The sequence below is a fragment of the Sparus aurata genome, chromosome 21, assembly GCF_900880675.1.
Source record: "Sparus aurata chromosome 21, fSpaAur1.1, whole genome shotgun sequence".
In the NCBI taxonomy this organism is placed as follows: domain Eukaryota; kingdom Metazoa; phylum Chordata; class Actinopteri; order Spariformes; family Sparidae; genus Sparus; species Sparus aurata.
The window spans coordinates 24,363,349-24,383,929 of NC_044207.1; the positions used below are offsets into that span (position 1 = coordinate 24,363,349).

At 43.2% G+C, this 20,581-nt stretch overlaps 1 protein-coding gene across 1 annotated transcript; it reads left to right on the forward strand.

The window, feature by feature from the left end:
- The first annotated feature begins 46 nt into the window (after window positions 1-46).
- Window positions 47-20,076, forward strand: LOC115571968 (collagen alpha-4(IV) chain-like). The gene is made up of 48 exons (XM_030401677.1): window positions 47-172; window positions 431-524; window positions 2,087-2,129; window positions 3,911-3,982; window positions 4,370-4,504; window positions 4,724-4,768; window positions 5,343-5,459; window positions 5,936-6,001; window positions 6,156-6,191; window positions 6,325-6,387; window positions 6,573-6,608; window positions 6,718-6,759; window positions 6,900-6,983; window positions 7,088-7,132; window positions 7,219-7,287; window positions 7,378-7,422; window positions 7,497-7,550; window positions 7,968-8,031; window positions 8,652-8,756; window positions 9,578-9,739; window positions 9,926-9,934; window positions 10,057-10,146; window positions 10,580-10,731; window positions 10,822-10,894; window positions 11,144-11,250; window positions 11,404-11,587; window positions 11,688-11,759; window positions 11,944-12,051; window positions 12,235-12,453; window positions 12,567-12,722; window positions 12,893-13,060; window positions 13,382-13,525; window positions 13,853-13,963; window positions 14,115-14,293; window positions 14,426-14,489; window positions 14,707-14,781; window positions 14,936-15,043; window positions 15,289-15,396; window positions 15,804-15,875; window positions 17,214-17,342; window positions 17,477-17,584; window positions 17,694-17,849; window positions 17,932-18,039; window positions 18,269-18,406; window positions 18,505-18,621; window positions 18,782-18,970; window positions 19,074-19,357; window positions 19,444-20,076. Exons 2-48 carry the CDS (start codon window positions 484-486, stop codon window positions 19,702-19,704), a joined length of 5,013 nt encoding a protein of 1,670 aa, XP_030257537.1. The 5' UTR covers window positions 47-172; window positions 431-483; the 3' UTR covers window positions 19,705-20,076.
- Window positions 20,077-20,581: the final 505 nt, after the last annotated feature.

Consider the following 20,581-nt stretch of genomic DNA (forward strand, 5'->3'; position numbering starts at 1 on the left):
CTTATCATCCTCCCTCTCCTCCTCATCTCATTCCCAACACTTACAAACGGTGGCAGCTGCTCTGTTTGGTTTTTACTGATCCGGAGGCAGGAGTTTGTCTCCCTTTCTGAGATTATCCGGCTCAGGATGCACCGAAGTGTTCATGAAGATTAATCTGAGCTTCTGAAATTGGGTGAGTTTTGAAAAAGGGTTGCATGTAAATGATGGACTGTTGCCTGTAGAGTACAGGGGGTGCATAATTGTATGTCTGAGTGGGAAGATAGCATCGACATTTTGTTATCGTTAGCATATCTTAATTTGTTTTTTATCATTACTGCATGTACTACATTTGATCTCAAAGGAGAGTTTTTCTTTAATGTCACAGGCTATGAACCGGCCCATAGTTCACAGGTGTCTCCGGCGTTTCATGTTATCCTTTCACTGACCACAGGGTGCCGCACTGAGTCCAACGCTCACCTGTTACACCGACTGATGAGGTGAGAGATGGGATCCTCAGGAACTGCTGTGACTCTGTGTCCCCTCGGGTGAGTCCCACTGCAACGATATTAATCAACAATACCAAGTAATAGCAGCAGGATGACATGCATATCATTTTATTCATCTATGCAATTCAGCTGCTTTTCTAGTTTTACAATTCATGACAAGAATCTTTGGTCAAAATTCAACATGCGTGTGGTTTTGGTCGGAGGCAGCACCCAGATCTCATGACGAAATCAAAATCAGGTTTATTGTCCAGTCGGTTTCATCATAACATAACATAACATACATAAAAAAACAACTACAAGAATTCTAAATACAAAACAGTATGTGTGTAAACTGTTAATCATCTGAAGGACATTTGAGACAAAGAGGATGAGATGTGCACAGTGTTGACAAAGGAATGTGAAAAAAGTCAACGTAATAAAGCAGTGATGGAATGTAACTAAGTACATTTACTCAAGTGCTGCACTTTTGGGAGTATTCGTACTTCAGTTGAGTATTTTACATTTTCTGCTACTTTGTACTTCTGCTTCACTGCCTTGTGGAGACAAACATTGTACTGTTAACTCCTTCCACTACATTTGCTGCCAGAAAAAAAACACTTTCATACATAAGTAGTTTAAATATAAGATTGTTTTACTGAAACAAAGAGTGACTTTCACTTGTACCAAAGTAATATTTTAGCACAGTATCTTCACTTATACTAATATATGACTTTTGGGTACAACACTGGATTACAGTATGACGAATATGTACAATGCACAGAGATCATCCGAAAGACAGATGTGGAGTCCTCATGTCCATATAATGAGCATGTCTTCATATTAGTGGAACCTGTATGCACAGTATCCTCATACATCCCTACATTAAAATATGTATCAAGATTTGTCATTAGACTTTTATCAGATTTGGGGCAGAAAGACACGCTGCGTTTGTCACTAAAATAACATTTTGTCAAAAGCCTTTTTTCTCTTTGAAAATACTTTCATCCGGAGAATATGTCCTACATGTCGCTGCACCCTGGTACATGACATAAATTAAGCAGGTGTAAACATGCATGGGGTATGTCTCGTTAGCGTTCCTAGAATTCACTTCCCCAACTTTAATTGTATTTAACTGAAGGTAAACACACTTCACGCCTGTTTACTCAGACGCTCAACACATCTGCATACTTACATTCCAAATAAGTGGATTGTATAAAAACTGACCTCCACAACACTGAGAGACACACACACACAGGCAACATGGCCGTGGTGTCGCCTGCAGTCTGATGAGGTGGACAGCGTTCTCGTTGCTTTTCCATCTCTGAGGAGAGTGGAAATTTCAAAGAGAGCGACTATCATAAGCTGAATTGCCTTTTTTTTTTTTTGTTCTGTTTCAGACTGAATGTTCATGAATAAAATGATTGCATCACATTCTGCCAGTGTTGTAACTTGTCCCCATCAAAACCAGAGTAATGAGACTGGGAGTGTGTTCGCTTGCACTTGCACACTCAGTTCTCGTCATGCGCTTTATATAACGGCCATTTATGGTTTGTGTGAAGGTTTTCATTAGCTGGGTCGTAATGGAAACTACAGTTAATTCATTGTCATTGTTACATTCACAGGTTTATCGTCATCCTGGCCATCTTGGTGCAGCAGCTAAATGCAGTAAGACTTCCTTTTTCAAGTCCTTATCAAATACACATCAAATGTATCGACGGGGACTTTTAAGTCTAAAAACCTACAAGAAAAAAAAAACATTTAGGGCTTCAAAGAAATTGGTGGAGTTGTCATGGTCTCCACATGTGTCTAGTTTTCCTTGCAGGTGCACCGACTTCCTCCCACATTTGAAAGATTGGTTAATAGCCATCGTTAAAAAGTGGTTGTTTGTCTCTGTGTGTCAGCCCTGTGATGAACTGGTGACCCATTATCAGCTGGAATCTGCTCCAGCCGGCCCAACGAGGGATGAATTAAAGCTGCGTCCAACCAAACTTTCGACTTGTATATATGATGGTCTCACGCTGCTGAGAATAAACATCACATATACATCGCATTCCTCCAAAACTCAGGGACTTCTTGTAAAAACACAGCAGACATTTCCTGTTATCTAGACTGTTAAGTCATCCTATGAATGTTGCAGAAGAGTAGGCCCGATAGATTTAATTCAGTTTTCTAGAAATAGAATAGATAGAATAGAATAGAAAAAAGCAAAAAAAAAAGCAGATAATTCAAAATGCAGCAACATTTGCAGATATTACTAATATTACTAATGTTATAGCCGTTAGCCTCTGTCACACATTATGGGGCTACATTAACTAAACCTAGCTAAAGTTACAATTTAGCTATCTAGCTAGTGTTCATTGCTTCCGATGCTAGCACATGTTTATCTTTGTCTTCTATGCCTACCTGTCTGTCAGATGTTGTGAATGCTTTCCATCTTTTGATATATAATGATTTGCTTTCAATTTTCATATTCTCAGATAAGAGCTTTGTTGCTCACACTCACTGTGAGTGTTAGCCGTTAGCTACAAGGTAACGATGACACTGCACAGACATGTGTACACTGTCAAAATGATATTAATGATATTGAACATTATCGTGGACTCGCCAAAATCCCTTCTGGTAAAGCTGAACTGAAGCTAGAACCTTGCTGGAAAAACCAGCATAGACCAGCACCAAAACACAACATATGCTGGTCTATGCTGTTTTTTCAAGCAGGGAATCCAGCTTAAGCTTGTTGTATAGCTGCTACAGTAACATTGCGTATCACTGGAGACCTGCCAGTGTTCCCACTTTGGCTGAGTCTCCGTGGTCTGTCCAAGACACGGCCAACTGTTACACGTTTTGAGGACCGCTGCGAAAGATAGCCGTGAATGTTTGGACCAAAAGAGAAAGTTGGCCAAGCAGATGTGCGCTAGAAATCAATTTTGGCAGCATAAACTCTTCCAAATATTTAGCAAGCTTTGAGGAAACATTTACTACATGTTTGGGGACACAGACGTCTCTGCACTGTTAAACTCCCTACAGCGCGCGCACACACACACACACACACACACACAAGTGCACACAGATGTGTGAATACTTGGCATCTGGACGTGTGAATTTCACAGAATAGTTTTTCAGCAGGTTGTTAGTGCATAATGGGAACGATGAAGAGGTGTGAGTCATCCTCCTCATCAAGGTCACAGCGCTCATTATTTACCCGAGTCTATGTGAGAACACTGATTTGTTTAAATCTTTCTAATCAGAGCTGCCCAGTCTCCACAGGGAAATGTTTCCATTCTCATCGCTACTTCTCAAAACTCCAACTTTATCTGATGTGCCTGCTGATGCCCTCTGACCCCGGACTGTCATCCGCTCTGCATCCAGTCTCCATCTTTCTCTCGAATACAGTAATGATCACTCTCAGCATTTAAAGGCCTGTGGTTTGTCTGTATCTGTCTTTTCAGGGGGGGGATGATGGCCCGTGCCAAGGGAGGGACTGCTCCGTATGTCAGTGTCTTCCTGCCAAAGGTGCACGGGTATGATCTCTCTCTTTGTTATCATTTAATTAGAAAGATTTTGAGTGTTTTAGAAAGATTTTAAGCTTCGGAAATGTTTATTTGTATTGCATTCTCTCCATTATTTCTATTTAGGTTTCCTGTGGCATAAAACAATTGTTAATTCAGAAACCAGAAATTGTTAGATATCCCGATTGGCCAGGTTTTGTACCTAACAGCCTTTTTTCAATTAAAAAACAGTGACTAAAGTAAAAAATGTAAAAATAACCTAAAGCGACTGCAAATTTAAATTCCTTGGTTGCTGATATGAACAAACCTACAAACCTACTTTGATGTTTCTTCCTAAAAGTGTCCCTCACAGCAACAGCCTTATTCAAGGTGTAATATAAACGACTTCTCTCTTTGTAGGGCGCTCCAGGGAAGCCGGGCCAGCAAGGCTCCCGTGGACCAATGGGACCAAGGGGACAGGAAGGGCGACCCGGAGAGAAAGGCAGGAGGGGAGCAGAGGGACCACACGGCCCAGAGGGGCCCAAAGGAAGCCGTGTTAGTGTGCATGTTTATGTGCATGTTGTAAGACAGAAACAAAGAGAAAGAAGGGATAATATTGCATGCGAGTGCAGCTAATAATCACAACAAGTCGACACTTTTGCACTGTTTCGTTCAAAACAATCCGTTGGCTGTGAAAAAAGACAGGTGTGGCGTGGGAGTCATGCAAATCAAGCTGTCGTGACTGACAAAGTGTCAATCATTCTTACATTTCAGGGTAAGACTGGTGTTCCTGGTTTCCTTGGCCATGAAGGTTTGGCAGTAAGTAAACCCATGTTGTAAAGTGCATGAACAAACCAGTAAATGACACACGGCTAAATTATCGAATTATCCCCGAGAGGCGAATAACCCTCTGTGGAGATTGCACCAGCTTTTCAAACCTTGTACAGCTAACATGTGGAGTTGACCACACACGTATTTCTCTACGAGCTCCCAAAAGTAATATCTTCTCACCTTTTTTTTTTTTGTTTTGTTGTTTTGACAGTTAAGATGTCATTCCCACCTATCCGCATAGCTCACTCATTTGAGATTAAGACAGTCTATGGTGCAGGGATTTGAGGCATGTGTCTGGTATGCCCTCTAGTGGACACATCGTGGCATGTGTTTGCTTCGATGCCCAATGCAGCTGCCTCTTCTTTACAGGAGTGTTTATGTTTGATTAAAAGCCCAAGTTGTTCATCTTTACCCCTATATAATTATAAAATATTACAGATGCAATATAAGCCCTGAAGCTATGAATGCCTCGAAGGATAATTTAAGTCAGAGAGGTCATAATTAGGATTTTTTTCCACTCTCCAATTATACATCATCACCATTACGGTACTATGATATTCAGGGCCACCCTGGAGCAGGCGGTGAGCGCGGTCCGCCAGGATTAGATGGCTGCAATGGGACAAGAGGTCGACCGGGTGCCCCTGGTATTCCAGGCTGGGATGGTCTCAATGGGCCGCGGGTGAGTATAACTCCTGTCCTGACATTTCTCTTGGCCGTTATTCAGTCAGGAGTGTGACCTTCTGATGTCCTTGTCTAGCCTTACTACAAAATGTGGGGGTTCTGCAGCACACAATTTATGACCTATGCCGGCATTCAGTGGCGATGAAGGACGCGGTGTGACATTTAAATAGCGCAGAGATAAGGGAGGTTCTGGAGGTTCAGGTGGTGGCTGGACTGAGTTTGTGTCCTGTCTCCAACCAGCAAAAAACTTTTTAAAATCTTTAACTTCGGTGACCTGCTGATACAATACGCAGATGTTGTAGAAATATTCAATCAAATAAATATTCTCACTTCATAACCATTCTTAATGAACACGTTTCTTTCCAGTGGATCGATGTTTGGTGAGAGTTATGCACGAATACAAAATACCGTGTCTGCTCTTTTCATTCCATAAGCTATTATTAAAAACGTGTGTCATGTGTCTCTTCTCATCAGGGATTAACTGGACCTAAAGGAATGAAAGGGGAACCTTTGAATGATGGTTCACTTGCGGGACCTCCTGTAAGTTTCCTCGAGTCTGGAGAAGCTCAGATGATAATGGATTGGGCTGCGTCAATGTTAAAACCCATTTCTGTCTGAGCGGCTTCGTAATTATTTACCATTTACAGTTTCCGCTCAGCTTCAAGTCTCATCATTGTTTCATTTCATTGTACAGGGGGAGCGCGGCAGAGAGGGAGAGCGTGGTCGACCCGTATGTTTTCTCTTCTTATGCTGACAGTGAATCTGTATATTCTGCTGATGAATGAATCATGAATTAAATGCATTAGACCTTACTCTCTCTGCTCGTGGTCTCTATAACACTGTGGGATTTCTTTTTAAATCAGGGAAAAAAGGGAGGCATTGGGACTCGAGGCTTCCCTGGCCTTCCTGGACCTCCTGGATACGAGGTAAAAAAAAAGTTTATATGAAAGAGAAATGTATTAATATAGGTTTTTTATATAGGTTCTAATTAAGACTGTATATTACTGCACATGCAGTGTGTGGCAGTCTATTACACCACAGATCTTCCTGTTCTAATCACAAGAAATGCAGTTCAATCTACGTCAAAATACATATCTGTGATTCTATTCAGGGCCCGGCCGGACCTGACGGTAGAAGAGGACCATCTGTGAGTTACCTGCCATACAATCTTTACCAGTTCATGCTGTAAAAACCATCTGCATGCAGTCACACACACATCCACACAAGACCGTACTAAACGTGTGGTTGTTCCGTAGGGCGACCCTGGAGGATCACTGGCAGGCGATAGAGGCGACGATGTAAGAAACCATATTTGTCTTTGGCCGCCTTGCACTGAGGTTTTTGTGCTGTCCATGTCGAGATAAAACTGTTTGGGTGTGTGTGTTACAACCCCTGCAAACGTCTTCACCCTTTTTTACACCCTGTTCCTGTTACCTAGGGTGAGCAAGGACAACCTGGCCCACAAGGACCAGAAGAAGTCATAGAATTCCCTCCAGAATTTCTCCCGCCCAAAGGTCTCAAGGTGAAGGAAAAGTGCAAATGTTGAACTACTACATCGACAAATCCAACTTGATTCATGTCTTAACTTTGCTGGAACTTTTCATCGTTTTCTGTTTTGTTTCTCAGGGGGAGCAAGGCCCTCCTGGACCGTGTGGACCGAAGGGCATAAATGTAAGAGTGCACATCCTGTCTGTTAGAATACAGGTATGTCTGTGAGTAACAGAAGTGTGTCTGATTTGCATTTTCTTCCTCATCAGGGTGGCAGAGGAGACTACAGTCATGTTATCAAAGGAGAGCAAGGAATCCTTGGTTTTCCTGGAAATCGAGTAGGTGACTTAAATCAGACTGCGTCATGCTGACAAACGCGTACGGACGCATGTTTCCATAGTGTCCAATCCAAGTGTTTCCATTTCTAGGGTCTCTCAGGATTTCCTGGTAGAGATGGAACGCCAGGAGCAGAGGTACGCCTGTGATATGATTCAGCTGTCCTTGACGTTACTACACCTTTATGTTAAACGCACTGATGTATTTTCAGGGTCTCCGTGGAGAGAAAGGACTTCCAGGTCTCATTGGAATAACTGGACCAAAGGTGAGCATAAACATCAGCATGACAGTTTAAACAAAACGATGTCAGATACTAAGATAAGTTAATTTTCGGTAAAAAAGGACAATGTAAGCTTACATTGAAAGCCTACTGGAAGGAAAGCTGAAAGGACTCATTTCTGATGATAATAGATCTATATTCTCCAGCAGGTTGAATGCTCGCTGGCATCTTTGTGACTTAGACTTAGAGCTGCACTTCCAATATAATAGAGAAAAAGTGAGGATAAGATTTCTTTCCTTTCTTTCCTCGCCTACTGCCCTCTAGTGGCTGCTCAGTGGCATTGTCACATTTACTGGACAAGACGAGGGCTCCTGATCACGCTTCTCACATTGAATTGTATGTTCATCAGCAGCATTTTATTTTTATGACCACAGATATCCTCTCTGTCTTTGCATCCGACAGGGTTACGAAGGAGATCCAGGTCCCCCCGGTCCTGTGGAATATCTTAATGGAGGTGGTGTCAGAGGTGAGACTGCAGGAGAAACACTTTAGTAACTGGTTGAGCTCTATCATACATTAAAAAAATGTAATTTAGAATATGATAATGAAAACATTTCTGTAACATTATGTTGGCAGAGCAATGTTCTCGTTATTGTCACTGGCAGTCAGTAGTGCTAACATGTACGTCTGCCTTTAGTGCATCCAACACTCCTCCACTAAAGGGATAAAGGTGACTGTGGACAACTTTAATTATGTCACCAAAGATTTAAGAAAAGCATCGCAATGTAGAAATTTTTCAAACCACTCCCACAGCATAATCCACTTCTCGACAGTTTATGTGTGATTCTTTGTGATTTATGTTGTTCTTTATTGTGGACTTCGGCTTGCAGCACTCTGGCGAGCTGGAGCCATTTTTAAACATGTTTTACAAGATAAAAATAAACTTAAACTGAGACTATTTCTTTGCATGTTCTCAGCAATCATATTTTAACCAAACCATGGCTAAATACACTGAATGTCATGTGAAATAAATAGTCTGATACTAAATCATTCTTAAACTCTCCTGCTCAGTTAGTAAACAAACTCAATTACTGTAAGAGAGTAGTTAAGCTAACTTTTTCACTGTTTTATATCTGTATTTTTTAGGTGCTAAAGGTGACCGTGGGTTTCCTGGAACGCCTGGAGTCCCAGGTGACCCTGGGCTCATGGGCATGCATGGACCGCCTGGCGCACCAGGATTGATAACATCAGGTCAGAGTCTAATCTTTGTCTCTGGTCTCTGACTTTATATCACTGAATATATCTGATCTGCCCCACCCTTAGGTGGGCATATGGGGTGAACTTAGCCTCAAGAGGTCGGTTTTGTTTATTAAAAAATAACCAAATTTTATTTGATTTATTTACATAAAGAATAATCAACAACCAAGACAAGACAACAGAATAAAATCCCAGTCCCCACTCCAGAAGCCTCTGTCTTCTGAGGCTGTACTTCCTCTCCCATGCCAGGTGTGCCTCACTGAGCTATCAGGGCCGAGCCTGAGATGACAGGAGGGGAGAAGGGACAAAAAGCACAAACACTTACAGCTGCAACAATATCACTCTCTTTTTTGGCAGGATTTGATCTATTAGCTTGGTTTGTCTTCCATCACTCCTATAGCCAATCATAGTCCTCCTCAGTAGTTCATTATTGCAACAACAAGCAGACTTCATTTCAAATTAAGGCACAGGAAAAAAAAAAAAAAACAAACAAACAAAAAAACCCTGTTTGCTCCAGGCATAACCGTGTCACAGGCAGGCTCATTACCTCTAGGAGTTTTGTGCAATGCTAACCCCTCTCCTACAACCTATGCCCACTTTTCTCTCTTGTCTCTTAATGACTGATGTGGGGCTGTTGCAGTTCCATGAATCAAACTCTTGACTACATCTCTTGATGTAGGATTCCCTTGATCCAAAATATTAAGGTCTCTCTCTGTTTTATATCAAAGGTCCTATCCCTGTTTTTACAGTTAAAGACTGTTTGTTTTTGGTCCAACCTTATTTGAAGTTTTGTGTTGTCCCGCACCCTTTCCTAGAGGAGCCGGGTCGGCCTGGTCCACCAGGGCCACCTGGTCCCAAGGGCTACAAGGGAGAGCCAGGAGGGTATGGTGACTATGAATTCAGTCCGTTTCCGGGACCAAAAGGACCCAAAGGACACATTGGACCTAAAGGTCTCCAAGGACCCCCAGGTCGTCCAGGTATGTCAGTTCTCACTTCATATTAAACACAAAAGATTTTCATATATGTGATCGTCACAAATGTAACTCTTGCTTGCTTGTCATGTGTTTTTTGCAAATGTTCATTTGCATGTGGACTTACCTTTCGTCCGTGTATGTGTGTGTCTGTGTGTGTTGAATGTGGCATACTTGATGTGATCGGATCAGGATGTGGAGGTGAGTTGGCAGTTACTTCTGATTAAATCATTTCACTTATTTCAATGCTCATTTTGCCATTAAAGGTACGAAAGTTTTTAACTTTTGGTGTTGACTGATGTTTGTGGCTGGTTGATCTACAGATTTCCACTGTGAGCCTGGTTATCCAGGAGACACTGGTGAGCCAGGGCCCAGAGGATCTGATGGACACAAAGGGCCCAAAGGAATCAAAGGTGACTTGTGAATGTTTGTATACATTAGTTAATTCCAAAACATGGCTTTCCATATAACACTTGAATTGCAGCTAGTGCCCAGTCAATTCGTGCTTTCAGTTATTACAAAACACAGTTTGGCAGTGACATTAACACACATGCACCTGCAGTTATATTCTTGCAGTAACAGTATATGACAGTTGGGAGGACAGTAACACTTTACATGAGCAATCTAGAGTAACAAGTGTTAATAGCGTGATTATATTGTTCCATTTATTAGATCAAAGCAATGGAAATAAACATTATGCTTCGTTAGTATTCAGATGATATGACAGCCAACCGAAGTTTATTCCCGGCCATTATTTGAGAACTGGCTTTTATTTGACTCATATTTTTTATTCGAGGGAACATGGTAATTGTTGTCATACGGTATTGACATCTGTGTCTCTCACAGGTTGCCCGGGGGAATGTGAGTGTAGGTCTGGTGGTGGAAGGACAGGGCCCCCAGGTCCACCTGGGCATACAGGACCCCCAGGGTTACCTGGAGCTCAAGGCCTAAAGGGAGACCCAGGACAGCAAGGATATGAAGGTCCAAGTGGACCACCAGTAAGGACGGCAGGACCCCGACTATATAATTAGATGAAATTCTCTGAAAATTCTATTATTTGTCATAGCCAAATTTGTGTTTTCTTGCAGGGCTTTCAAGGAATGCCTGGTTTTAAAGGACGAAAGGGTCAAAAAGGTGACTCTTTTATAGCTGGTGTTAAAGGTGAGTAACTGCTGAAGCCAAAACTTCACTGAACACAGCCGTAAGTGCTTAAATGGGAGATATTAGATTGGGTGCACTATATTCTAAACAGTCAGTGTTGAGTGAAACAATAGCTTTATTTAGTAAAAAGATGGATTTGTCTGTTTGTAAGTTTGTACTTTTATCAATAAAGACAACAATGATCTCTGTTTTTACATGCCTATACCAAGGGTTGAGCCCTATGTCTATATTTTGTACATGTTGGTGAAGGTGCCAAGGGTGACCAAGGATTCCCTGGACACTCTGGTCCTCCTGGAGTAACAGGTAGTCCAGGGCTGGATGGCCTCCCTGGCCCTGAAGGAGACCCTGGACCACCGGTGAGTGTGCACATTTTAAGTTTTATAAAAATGATTTAAGGAGCAAATGGCATGATTATTCTTTTAATTATACCCGCTTAGTCATTCCGTCAAAACGTTCCACTTGGCCACACGCTGTTTTCTGTTCGGAATCATGGTATCAAATTTTCGCAGGGTGCTGGATATGTAGGAATACGTGGTCCCAAAGGTTATCCTGGTGCTGCCGGACCTAAAGGGTTTCCAGGGCTTCTAGGCCCTCCAGGTCCTGCTTTTCCAGGCTTGAAGGGGCCAGTTGGACCTAAAGGAAATCCAGGGTTTCCTGGCCAACCAGGAGTTCCCGGACGACCGGGCCCTCCAGGTCAGAGACTGGGTTACATAGAGGGATTCTCTCTTGATGTTTATACACCTCTTCCCACTTAGAGCATAGGGCTGAAAAACATAAGTATCTATGTCACCAGGTGAAATCGAGATTTGCTGTCATGAACAAGAAATTGGATTACCTGGTCCTAAGGGAGAGCCAGGCACACCAGGTAAGCCTTTCAAAAAATCATATCTCACGACATCTCTTTAGCTCTCATCACAGCATTTTTGGCTCTCCTTCTACTCCACCGATTGGTTCTCTGTTTAAAGGGGTTAGGATAAGTTTGTTGTATTGCCCCCCTTACATATTACGGTATGATGTCATGGTTTATGAGCCTTCTTTTCCCCCTGTAGGGATTCCAGGTGATCCAGGGATAGACGGTCGCCCAGGACCTGTGGGACACCCAGGTCCTAAAGGCCTGAAAGGAGACGACAGCGACTTTGGAGGGATTGGACCTCCAGGTGCATTGAGTGTTTGAAATGTTGTTATATGAAAATGATGCACATATTTTTAAAATGTTTTATTTATTGTGGCTTTTGGATCATCAAACATCCACACTGAAGAAAAAAAATTCTGTTAAATGAATTAATTATACAATTAGGAGGGTTGTTTGTGCACTTAAAGGTCTCTTTCATTTGCAAAAGGACCTCGAGGTTTAAATGGGGATCCAGGTAACCCTGGTCCCAGTGGACTCAGTGAGGATGGCCCTCCAGGCCCTCCTGGGTCACCAGGACACCCAGGTAGAAAGGGTGCCCCCGGGGATGTCTTCTCTGCCAGGCAAGGTCCTCCTGGCCCACCTGGCCTCCCTGGGGCTCCGGGGCCCAAAGGACCTCGTGGCATTCGCGGGAGCCCCGGTTCTCCAGGTCAGTTACATTAATTTTTAGGTATTTTAGGTGAACTCAAATATAATGCACAGTGACTAAATCTTTACTGGAATTGGTTGTCTAAATATGCCTCTGAACTACATGCGTACAAGGCCATCAAGGACAACCAGGTTATAAAGGACGGCCAGGAGTCATTGGTGACCCTGGAGACACTGGTCCCCCGGGCCAACCCTGCACTATATGTGACCTGTATGGACCTCCAGGACCTCCTGGACCGCCAGGAAACCCTGGACTGAGGGGAATACCAGGTGAGCAAATGGCAGCAAGCAAAATGTATAATGTCTTGTTGTCTTCCTGAATGTCCTAACAAATTTACCTAGTAATTTAGTTAATCCACAAATGTTTTGTTGTGAAGCCACCATCTAACCATCCATGAATATGCAGTATTTCTGTCAGTTAATTTTATAATCTCAAACAGGCTATTACGGTCCAAAGGGTTTAAAGGGAGATATAGGTCTGCCTGGTCGTGGACTGAGGGGTTCACAAGGTTTCCCTGGCCCTCCCGGTTTGCCAGGTCCAGCTGGAGCAAGAGGCACCACAGGCTCACCAGGAGATCCTGGTATAAACGGCTGGCCGGGACAAAAAGGTGAAACCAAGAAGTGTTTGCATCATGTTTATATTAAGAATCTGAACAGTGCTTGTTTACACTATCCAGTCAGTTAAGTGCATCTCCTGTCTAACTTGCACACCTGAGATGGTTAACATGCTTTTATTAACGCGATCAGCTGTACCTGCATCCCTTTACACGCTATTTCCAGACCCTGACAGTGATCCCAACATCTCCTACCACCACCAGCATCATAGTCCAAGCCAGAGCACTGTCACCTACCGAATGTACTGCTCAGGCATTGCTTCATACTTATAGTTTCTCCGGATTAAAATTAAACCTCCCTTTCAATTCATCTAGGTGAAAGGGGGTACTCTGGCAGGGCTGGGGCCTCAGGTTTACCAGGTCGTCCTGGACCTCCGGGACCAAGAGGTAAACAGGGAGAGAGAGGCTTAGATGGTAACCCAGGTTTCCCAGGATATCCAGGACAGCCTGGAAGTAAAGGTAAGTCTTGCATACCATGTATATAATGCTGTATTCTGTCAAGTGCTTTGCCTAAACTTTTTTTTCAGACTCAAATGTGTGGCTAGCAAAGCAACATACATAAGTTAAACCAGAAATATAGCATCAAGAAGTTAAAGTGTCTACAATAGTTCTAAGGCAGACAGCCTGTATACAGCTGTAGAACAGGCTACACCAGAAAAGGATGAATGATGAAGGCAAAGATCAACCCAGCATATTTGATCTTTTCTTTATGTTATTGCATTATACATTTGGTGTAATGTATGAATCAGATTGGCAAATATTTAATCTTAACTATCATCCATTCAGGTATACATGGTCCACCTGGATTTCCAGGACCATCGACGCTTGTGAACGTGACCAAAGGCCCATCAGGACTTTTAGGAGGGAAAGGACAAACAGGGCAACCAGGATTTGAAGGCAATGAAGCTGTCACTTAACTTCTTTAATCTTTTTTATAAGTTGTAGATATATTAATTAATTCCCCGTCACTTTACTACAGAGACATATTCTAGATTGTGGTAAAACAGCGTACAAATACTTCCTTTTTATTTTGTTTCGTCACTTACAGGCTCAAGGGGCCCAAGGGGAGTGCTAGGTGATTCAGGGCGTGATGGACTGCCTGGTCTGCCAGGGTATAAAGGCACCCCTGGAGTTCCAGGCAGGGAAGGATTGCCAGGACCTCCAGGGTATCCTGGAATCAAAGGTTTCCCTGGTCCAAGGGGATATGTTGGACATGTTGGAGATCCGGTACAATGAAGCTAGTCATTGTCTGCCCTTGAATATAGTGTATCCTGTATATCAGAGAGCTTTACTGTATATGATATACGTCATTTAGAGAAATAATGTTAAACAGTTTGAATATGTTGGTGTCTATTAAAGGGTGATCCAGGACGTATAGGGAATCCAGGCATTCCAGGTTTTCCAGGACTTCCAGGACCCAAGGGTGAGACAAAAGATTGAGAGAGTTCTTCTGTTGTGACTGATTCTGAGGTAGCATTTCAAATTCCAAAGATAGATTAAAGTTCACATCAGGAAGTGAATTTACAAACAGGTTGAATCATTACAATTTATAGGATTAGAATTTCCGTGAATAAGAAAATGATTTCCTGTGTCATTCAGTCGGACTGAATCTCGTAAAACCTGTTAAAATCTGTTTCTAGGGGACCCCGGAGCGTTTCATGGACGACCTGGTCCGCCTGGACCCAAAGGACTGCCAGGGGAGGATGGACCAAGTGGTGAGTTAAGAAAATGCAGCACTCAACAGAAACCTGATTATTTCAAATGATGTCAAGAGACTAATAAAAAGCCATGTCTATGTATACTCTATTATTTATGTCAGTAGATGTTTAACTGGAAATAAATGTATATCAACATAACAATTCCCTCGAGCGCCCAGAGGCAGTCCAGGAGATCCAGGTGAGCCAGGACCCCCAGGAAGGTCAGGACAGCCTGGACAACGAGGCATTCCTGGGGAACCAGGGAGACAAGGAGGACCAGGTGATGTCCAGTGAACGAAAGAAGTCGTATATAGTAGCAATTATTTTAGAAATGGATAAATGAAGGAACAGTGTTGATATTCACTTTTAAACTTAGGATTGCTGATTTATGGTCAAATTCAGGAGAGGAATAACAACCTTCATTTAAAGTGTCATTAAGTGATAATAAACCAGCTCCAGTTTTCCACCATCTTTACATTTAGATCCAGTGTTGGTTTGAGCTATTATATCTGTGTGTCTTTACAGGCCGTCCTGGGCCTCATGGCCCAACAGGTTATCCAGGCGTTCCAGGTGTTCCAGGTGATCATGGCGGTCTTGGACCACCAGGCCCACCCGGACTAAATGGACCTCAAGGTACTAATGTAATGCTTCTCCCACCATTGTATAGGCAGGGTGCAGTATAGGCAATGTAAGTGTCTATTGCGTCATTCATATTGGCATGTTTTGGCTATCACTTGAATTGAAGTCAGTGTTAAGTGAGTTCTAAGCAGTTGCTGCCGATAGAAAGTCAGAAATGCAAGTGATGAGATGTGGACAAATAAATCATGAAGGCTGTTTTATTATATTGTAAGTAGAATCTTATTGGACGTGGAGAAGAGAATGGAAAAGATGCCATAACTAGAATGGCACTCAGTAGACCGCTTACCTCCACCAAGGCCTGAAAGTCCCCTTTAATCCAATTAAGCCTAATCCAATTGCTTTTAAATGCTGAAGACACCCAACAAGAATAAACTTATGCTGTATTGTGTTTTTATGCTAAGGGCTCCCAGGACCACGAGGTCTGGATGGACTGGATGGGCTGAGAGGTCCAAAAGGAATAAAAGGAGCAAGTGGTAAGAAGATAAAAATCTTGTTTAACTGTCGCGTATTTTGTTTGTGTGTCTGTTGGTATTGAATTTTTGTACCTGTACCTTTAAAGCCCCTGTACGGAGTTTTTAACTGGATATGCAAAAGTCTCTGGTTTCTGCTGATGTGTCTCTGTTACCTACAACAGCAAATGAGCCCATCAGCGTCAAGATACGCTTTTTCTAAGTAGTCTAATTCTATACCTCTGAAAGGCATTGGTCGGGTGGGTCGGACCACTGACGAAACGATTTACGGCAGTCAGACCGGAACTGACGACAGTCAGCATATCTGTTTTGTTGCTACGCTAGCCAGTGCTAACCGAGCTAAAACTTTTGTCATGGCTGATAATGAGACAAAGAAAAGAAAAAGAATTCGAACCGAAGACCAACGAAAGGCCAAGAGGGAATCCGGTCGAGCTAGGGCTAAAACACGGATAAACATTGGTGATTCCTTCCAGAGATGGAGAGAGTTGCGGGGCTTGAAGGGAGGGTCGGATCCAGAATTCGCCCGATTCCTCCTAGACAGGTTTGTAAATTTTATTTCATTTATGAAATGTAATGTGGGACGTAGTTTACAGCAATACATGAATTTATGTTGTTACAACAAAGCTGGCTAACGTTACCACTAGATTAGCTTTAGATACTACACTCGTGAAAACGACAACAAACGTCTTAGATCACGCATCCATTTCAGCTGTGTGTATGCTTCAGCCCAGCCGACCTGCAACAATGCATCGGTAATATCCTCTGTCATTATAAATGATTCAGTTTCTTACTTAGAACAAAACATCCATCACAATCACTGTGACTTTGCTGTAACGCTAGCTCTGTAGCACCATGGGTAATAATATATAGCTGGGAAATTGCAGCGCAACAGCAGCATTACTTTGTTTCACCGGCGGCTTATTATATTAAGTAGAAATACAAATAGACACATTTACCTTGTCCATATGCACGCTGCAGATAGCTGTTAAAAAAAAAAAAAAAAAAGTTTTCAAAGCAAGTCCCGTCTTCTTTCCGACGTTTCCAAAACAAATCTACACGCGTCGGCCAGACAAACGTCTTCACGACAGTGGGCGCTAGAGCTCATGGGAAATGCAGTCTTCATTCCAGCAAAACACTACCGCTTTCGTCCAGCGGGGCCGCCAAAATCAACACTAAATGAAAAGTCTGGACAGGGGCTTTAAACCACTTAAAAAACGGCTAAAGTAAAAAAACAAAAAAAACCCAAACATATTTACATTTAATTTATTAGCTATACGACAGACCATAACATGTTAGGAAATTTAACTTTGTCACTTAGATGTACTCATTTTTAATTTCAAGGCACTGGTATCCCAGGCCCCCGAGGACCAGACGGTTCTCCTGGAGTCAAAGGTTACATGGGCCACCAAGGGCCTCCAGGTGTCACCTTTCCTGGGCCGAAAGGCCAGAGGGGCCAACCTGGTAACACAGGTATCATATCTGTTATTATCAATAGTGCATCTACTTCATCTGTCAACTTAAGTCTGAGTTACTGTCTCTTTACGGTGGTTGCTGTTCCATACTCTGAGATAGAGTATTCAAATTTTCTGTATTTCTTCCCTCAGGTACTCCCGGTTTTCCAGGTGAACCTGGTTACCCAGGCAAAGATTGTCAAGCGCGTACGCCAGGGCCCTGCGGAGATGTTGGTTACGAGGGGCCTCCAGGACCCCCTGGTGAGTGTGTTTCTGTTTTTTTTCATCTGTTTCTCTATGTGTGCTATTCGTCATTGTTGTTTAACAGCGGGTATCGATCCACAACTGAGAGTTCAAGTTGGGTTTTTAGGTCTTCCTGGGAATCCGGGCCCTCCAGGCAGCACTTTATTCTACAAAGGAGACCCCGGCCAAATTGGCCTTCCTGGGTTACCAGGTCATAAGGGAGTAAAGGGCCTCCCAGGACCTCCTGGATCTCCGGACCATTTAGGTTCCACAGGACCAAAAGGTAAGACAGCGCAAGACTGCTGCAGTTTTGACATTGTTTTCGTCTGTTTAAATCTGATCTAAATATTGTGGCATTTTGACAGGTGAGCGGGGTCCTGCTGGTCCAAGGGGTTATCCAGGATCCAAAGGTCAGCAAGGTGCCCCTGGGCCTTGGGGTCGCAAGGGAGTAACTGGCCCAGCTGGAGACAGAGGTAAGCGTCATCATAGCTAAGAGATAGGCCCGGAGATTTATGACAGTTCGAGGCAGCAGTTCTCTGGTGTGTGTGTGAGAAAATATCTCACACACACATGCACCAGGTGTTACATTTTTGGTTTCATTTTAATTAGGTTAGATTTCATTCACATTCATTCTACACTAATGAAATGTTGTGGTATATATAACTGCTGCACAAGGCAATCTATGTATTATGCTTCTTCTAGGTGTAAAAGGTGCTGGTGGTGATTCCATTAATGGACCTCCAGGGCCGGCGCCTCGGGGACTCCCAGGACCACCTGGTTCCTCAGGACCTGCAGGATTCATTGGCGATGTGGGCCCACCTGGGACTCCAGGGCGAAAAGGCAAGAAATTTATGTGAATGTTTACACTCTGTGGTCTGTCTCTGAATAAATCAGTGTTGCCTGTGTTATTTGCCCTTGTTTATATCTGTATGTTCCAGGTGAGAAGGGCCCTCGAGGATCAGTGGGCCCCCCCGGCTTGACGGGTCCTCCTGGTCTTAATGGTCCAGTTGGAGACCCAGGAGATATTGGCCAAAGAGGATTTGTCGGACCTCAAGGTGAGTGCTTAGACACAGTCACGTAACCTTTCACTCCTTGTACTCAGAATGGCCAAAATGAAAGAAATCAAAGAAACTGCCAGTTGAGATGTTTAGAGTTTATTTAAACAGGCCGGGATAAATCCACAGATATTATTCCTACAACCCCTTTGTCCTCCAGGTATCCCAGGTACACCCGGTGATCCAGGTCAGCCAGGTTCTAGGGCGGTGTTGAGGTCAGGCTACCTCCTGGTTATCCACAGCCAGTCAGTTCAGGTGCCACTGTGCCCTGATGGCAGCACTCAGCTTTGGGTGGGCTACAGTCTGGTCTACTTGGAGGGACAGGAGAAGGCTCACACTCAAGACCTGGGTAAGGGTCTGCAAAATGATGATATTTCTCCCATCAGTCCACAAGTTTATATTGTAAATGAGAAAAACCTTCCCTTTTTTCTTTTACTCTGTATTTCTTTTAGGCCAGGCCGGCTCGTGCCTCCCTGTTTTCTCCACCATGCCTTTCTCGTACTGCAACAAAGCCGCCTGCCACTTCTCCAGTCGCAACGACAAATCCTATTGGCTCTCCACCACCGCTCCTATACCAATGATGCCGCTCTTCGGCCAAGAGATTAGATCCCACATCAGCCGCTGTGCGGTGTGCGAGGCAGTCGCGCCCGCGGTGGCATTACACAGCCAGGGTCACGAGGTCCCTGCATGCCCACTTGGCTGGAGGAGTCTGTGGACAGGGTACTCTTTCCTCTCGGTGAGTGTGATTAAAAGGTCGTGTTCATGAAAGGAAAACGCCGTCGACTTACTGAATTTGCGCTTGCTGTCTTTTATTTCCTTCAGCACACAGGGGCAGGTGATGAGGGCGGCGGCCAGTCTCTGACTTCTACTGGAAGTTGCCTCAAGGATTTCCGCACTCACCCAATCATAGAGTGCCAGGGCGCACGTGGTTCCTGTCACTACTTTGCCAACCTCTACAGCTTTTGGCTGACCACCATTAGTCCGACAGAACAGTTTATCACCCCAAGACCTGGCACCATCAAGGCAGTCGACGAACAGCGCAGCAGGGCCAGTCAGTGTCACGTCTGCCTCAGAGACCGATGAAGAACCTCACGTCACCTGTAGTTGTAACTTTTAACCCTTTCAAGACATGTTTGATTACAGTTCTGATTACCTCTCAGGGTTATAGATAGAATATATTTGGTGGCAAAAAATGCAGCTTTGTGATTCATTCACTTTTATCCGAGCACCGATTTTTGTATTTTTGTATAATGTTGCTATCACTGTATCTTTTTTTCTGTAATTATTTTTAATAAGGTGCTATTGCTGTTAATTGAAATGTTTGATAATTGATCAATTGACATTCCACACATGTATAAGGGCATTCCAAAGATTGAATGATCTGTGTCTGGTGGTTTTTGTAGAAACCTAAAGGTAAGAATGTAAGATTACAACATTAAAACATTAAAGTTGCTGTGAAATGACGGCTGGCTAAGTTAACTGAAGTAACTAGCTTACAGCAGCTACAGTAAGCAGCATTTAGTGGTTACTCTGGTGATATGATATGAAAACTTTTCCTATACGCTCACTAAAATATTCCAGAGCCTGCAAATAAAGTTTAACCGCTGGACACGATGTCTCCTACCTCCATTCCCATTATGTGTGCACTTCAAGTCACACTCGTGCATGCTGAATATTAGAACTGGATTTTCCTCAAAACTATTTGCGATGTCGTAGGCCTGCCTCTTAACATCAGATTGTGAGCACAGAGAACATTTAAGTTAACAAAAGGTCCACATGAATGTAAAAACACCCTTCTTCTCGAAATCTGCATATACATCTTTCTGTAACTGAAGCTAAAACATTCAACTGTAGCAACAGAAAAAACACACTATTGACTGGAGGGAGACTTACTAATTTCATGCTAGAAAATTGAACTAAATCATCATTCAGAAGGAATATTCCAATGATGTTTCCATCT

Excerpts from the sequence above, each read along its gene's own strand:
- LOC115571968 (XM_030401677.1), top strand. The coding sequence starts at position 484 with ATGGGATCCTCAGGAACTGCTGTGACTCTGTGTCCCCTCGG. Across the intron at positions 7,551-7,967 it reads TTGGAATAACTGGACCAAAG|GGTTACGAAGGAGATCCAGG; the intron begins GTGAGCATAAAC and ends TGCATCCGACAG. Across the intron at positions 15,876-17,213 it reads AGGAATAAAAGGAGCAAGTG|GCACTGGTATCCCAGGCCCC; the intron begins GTAAGAAGATAA and ends TTTAATTTCAAG.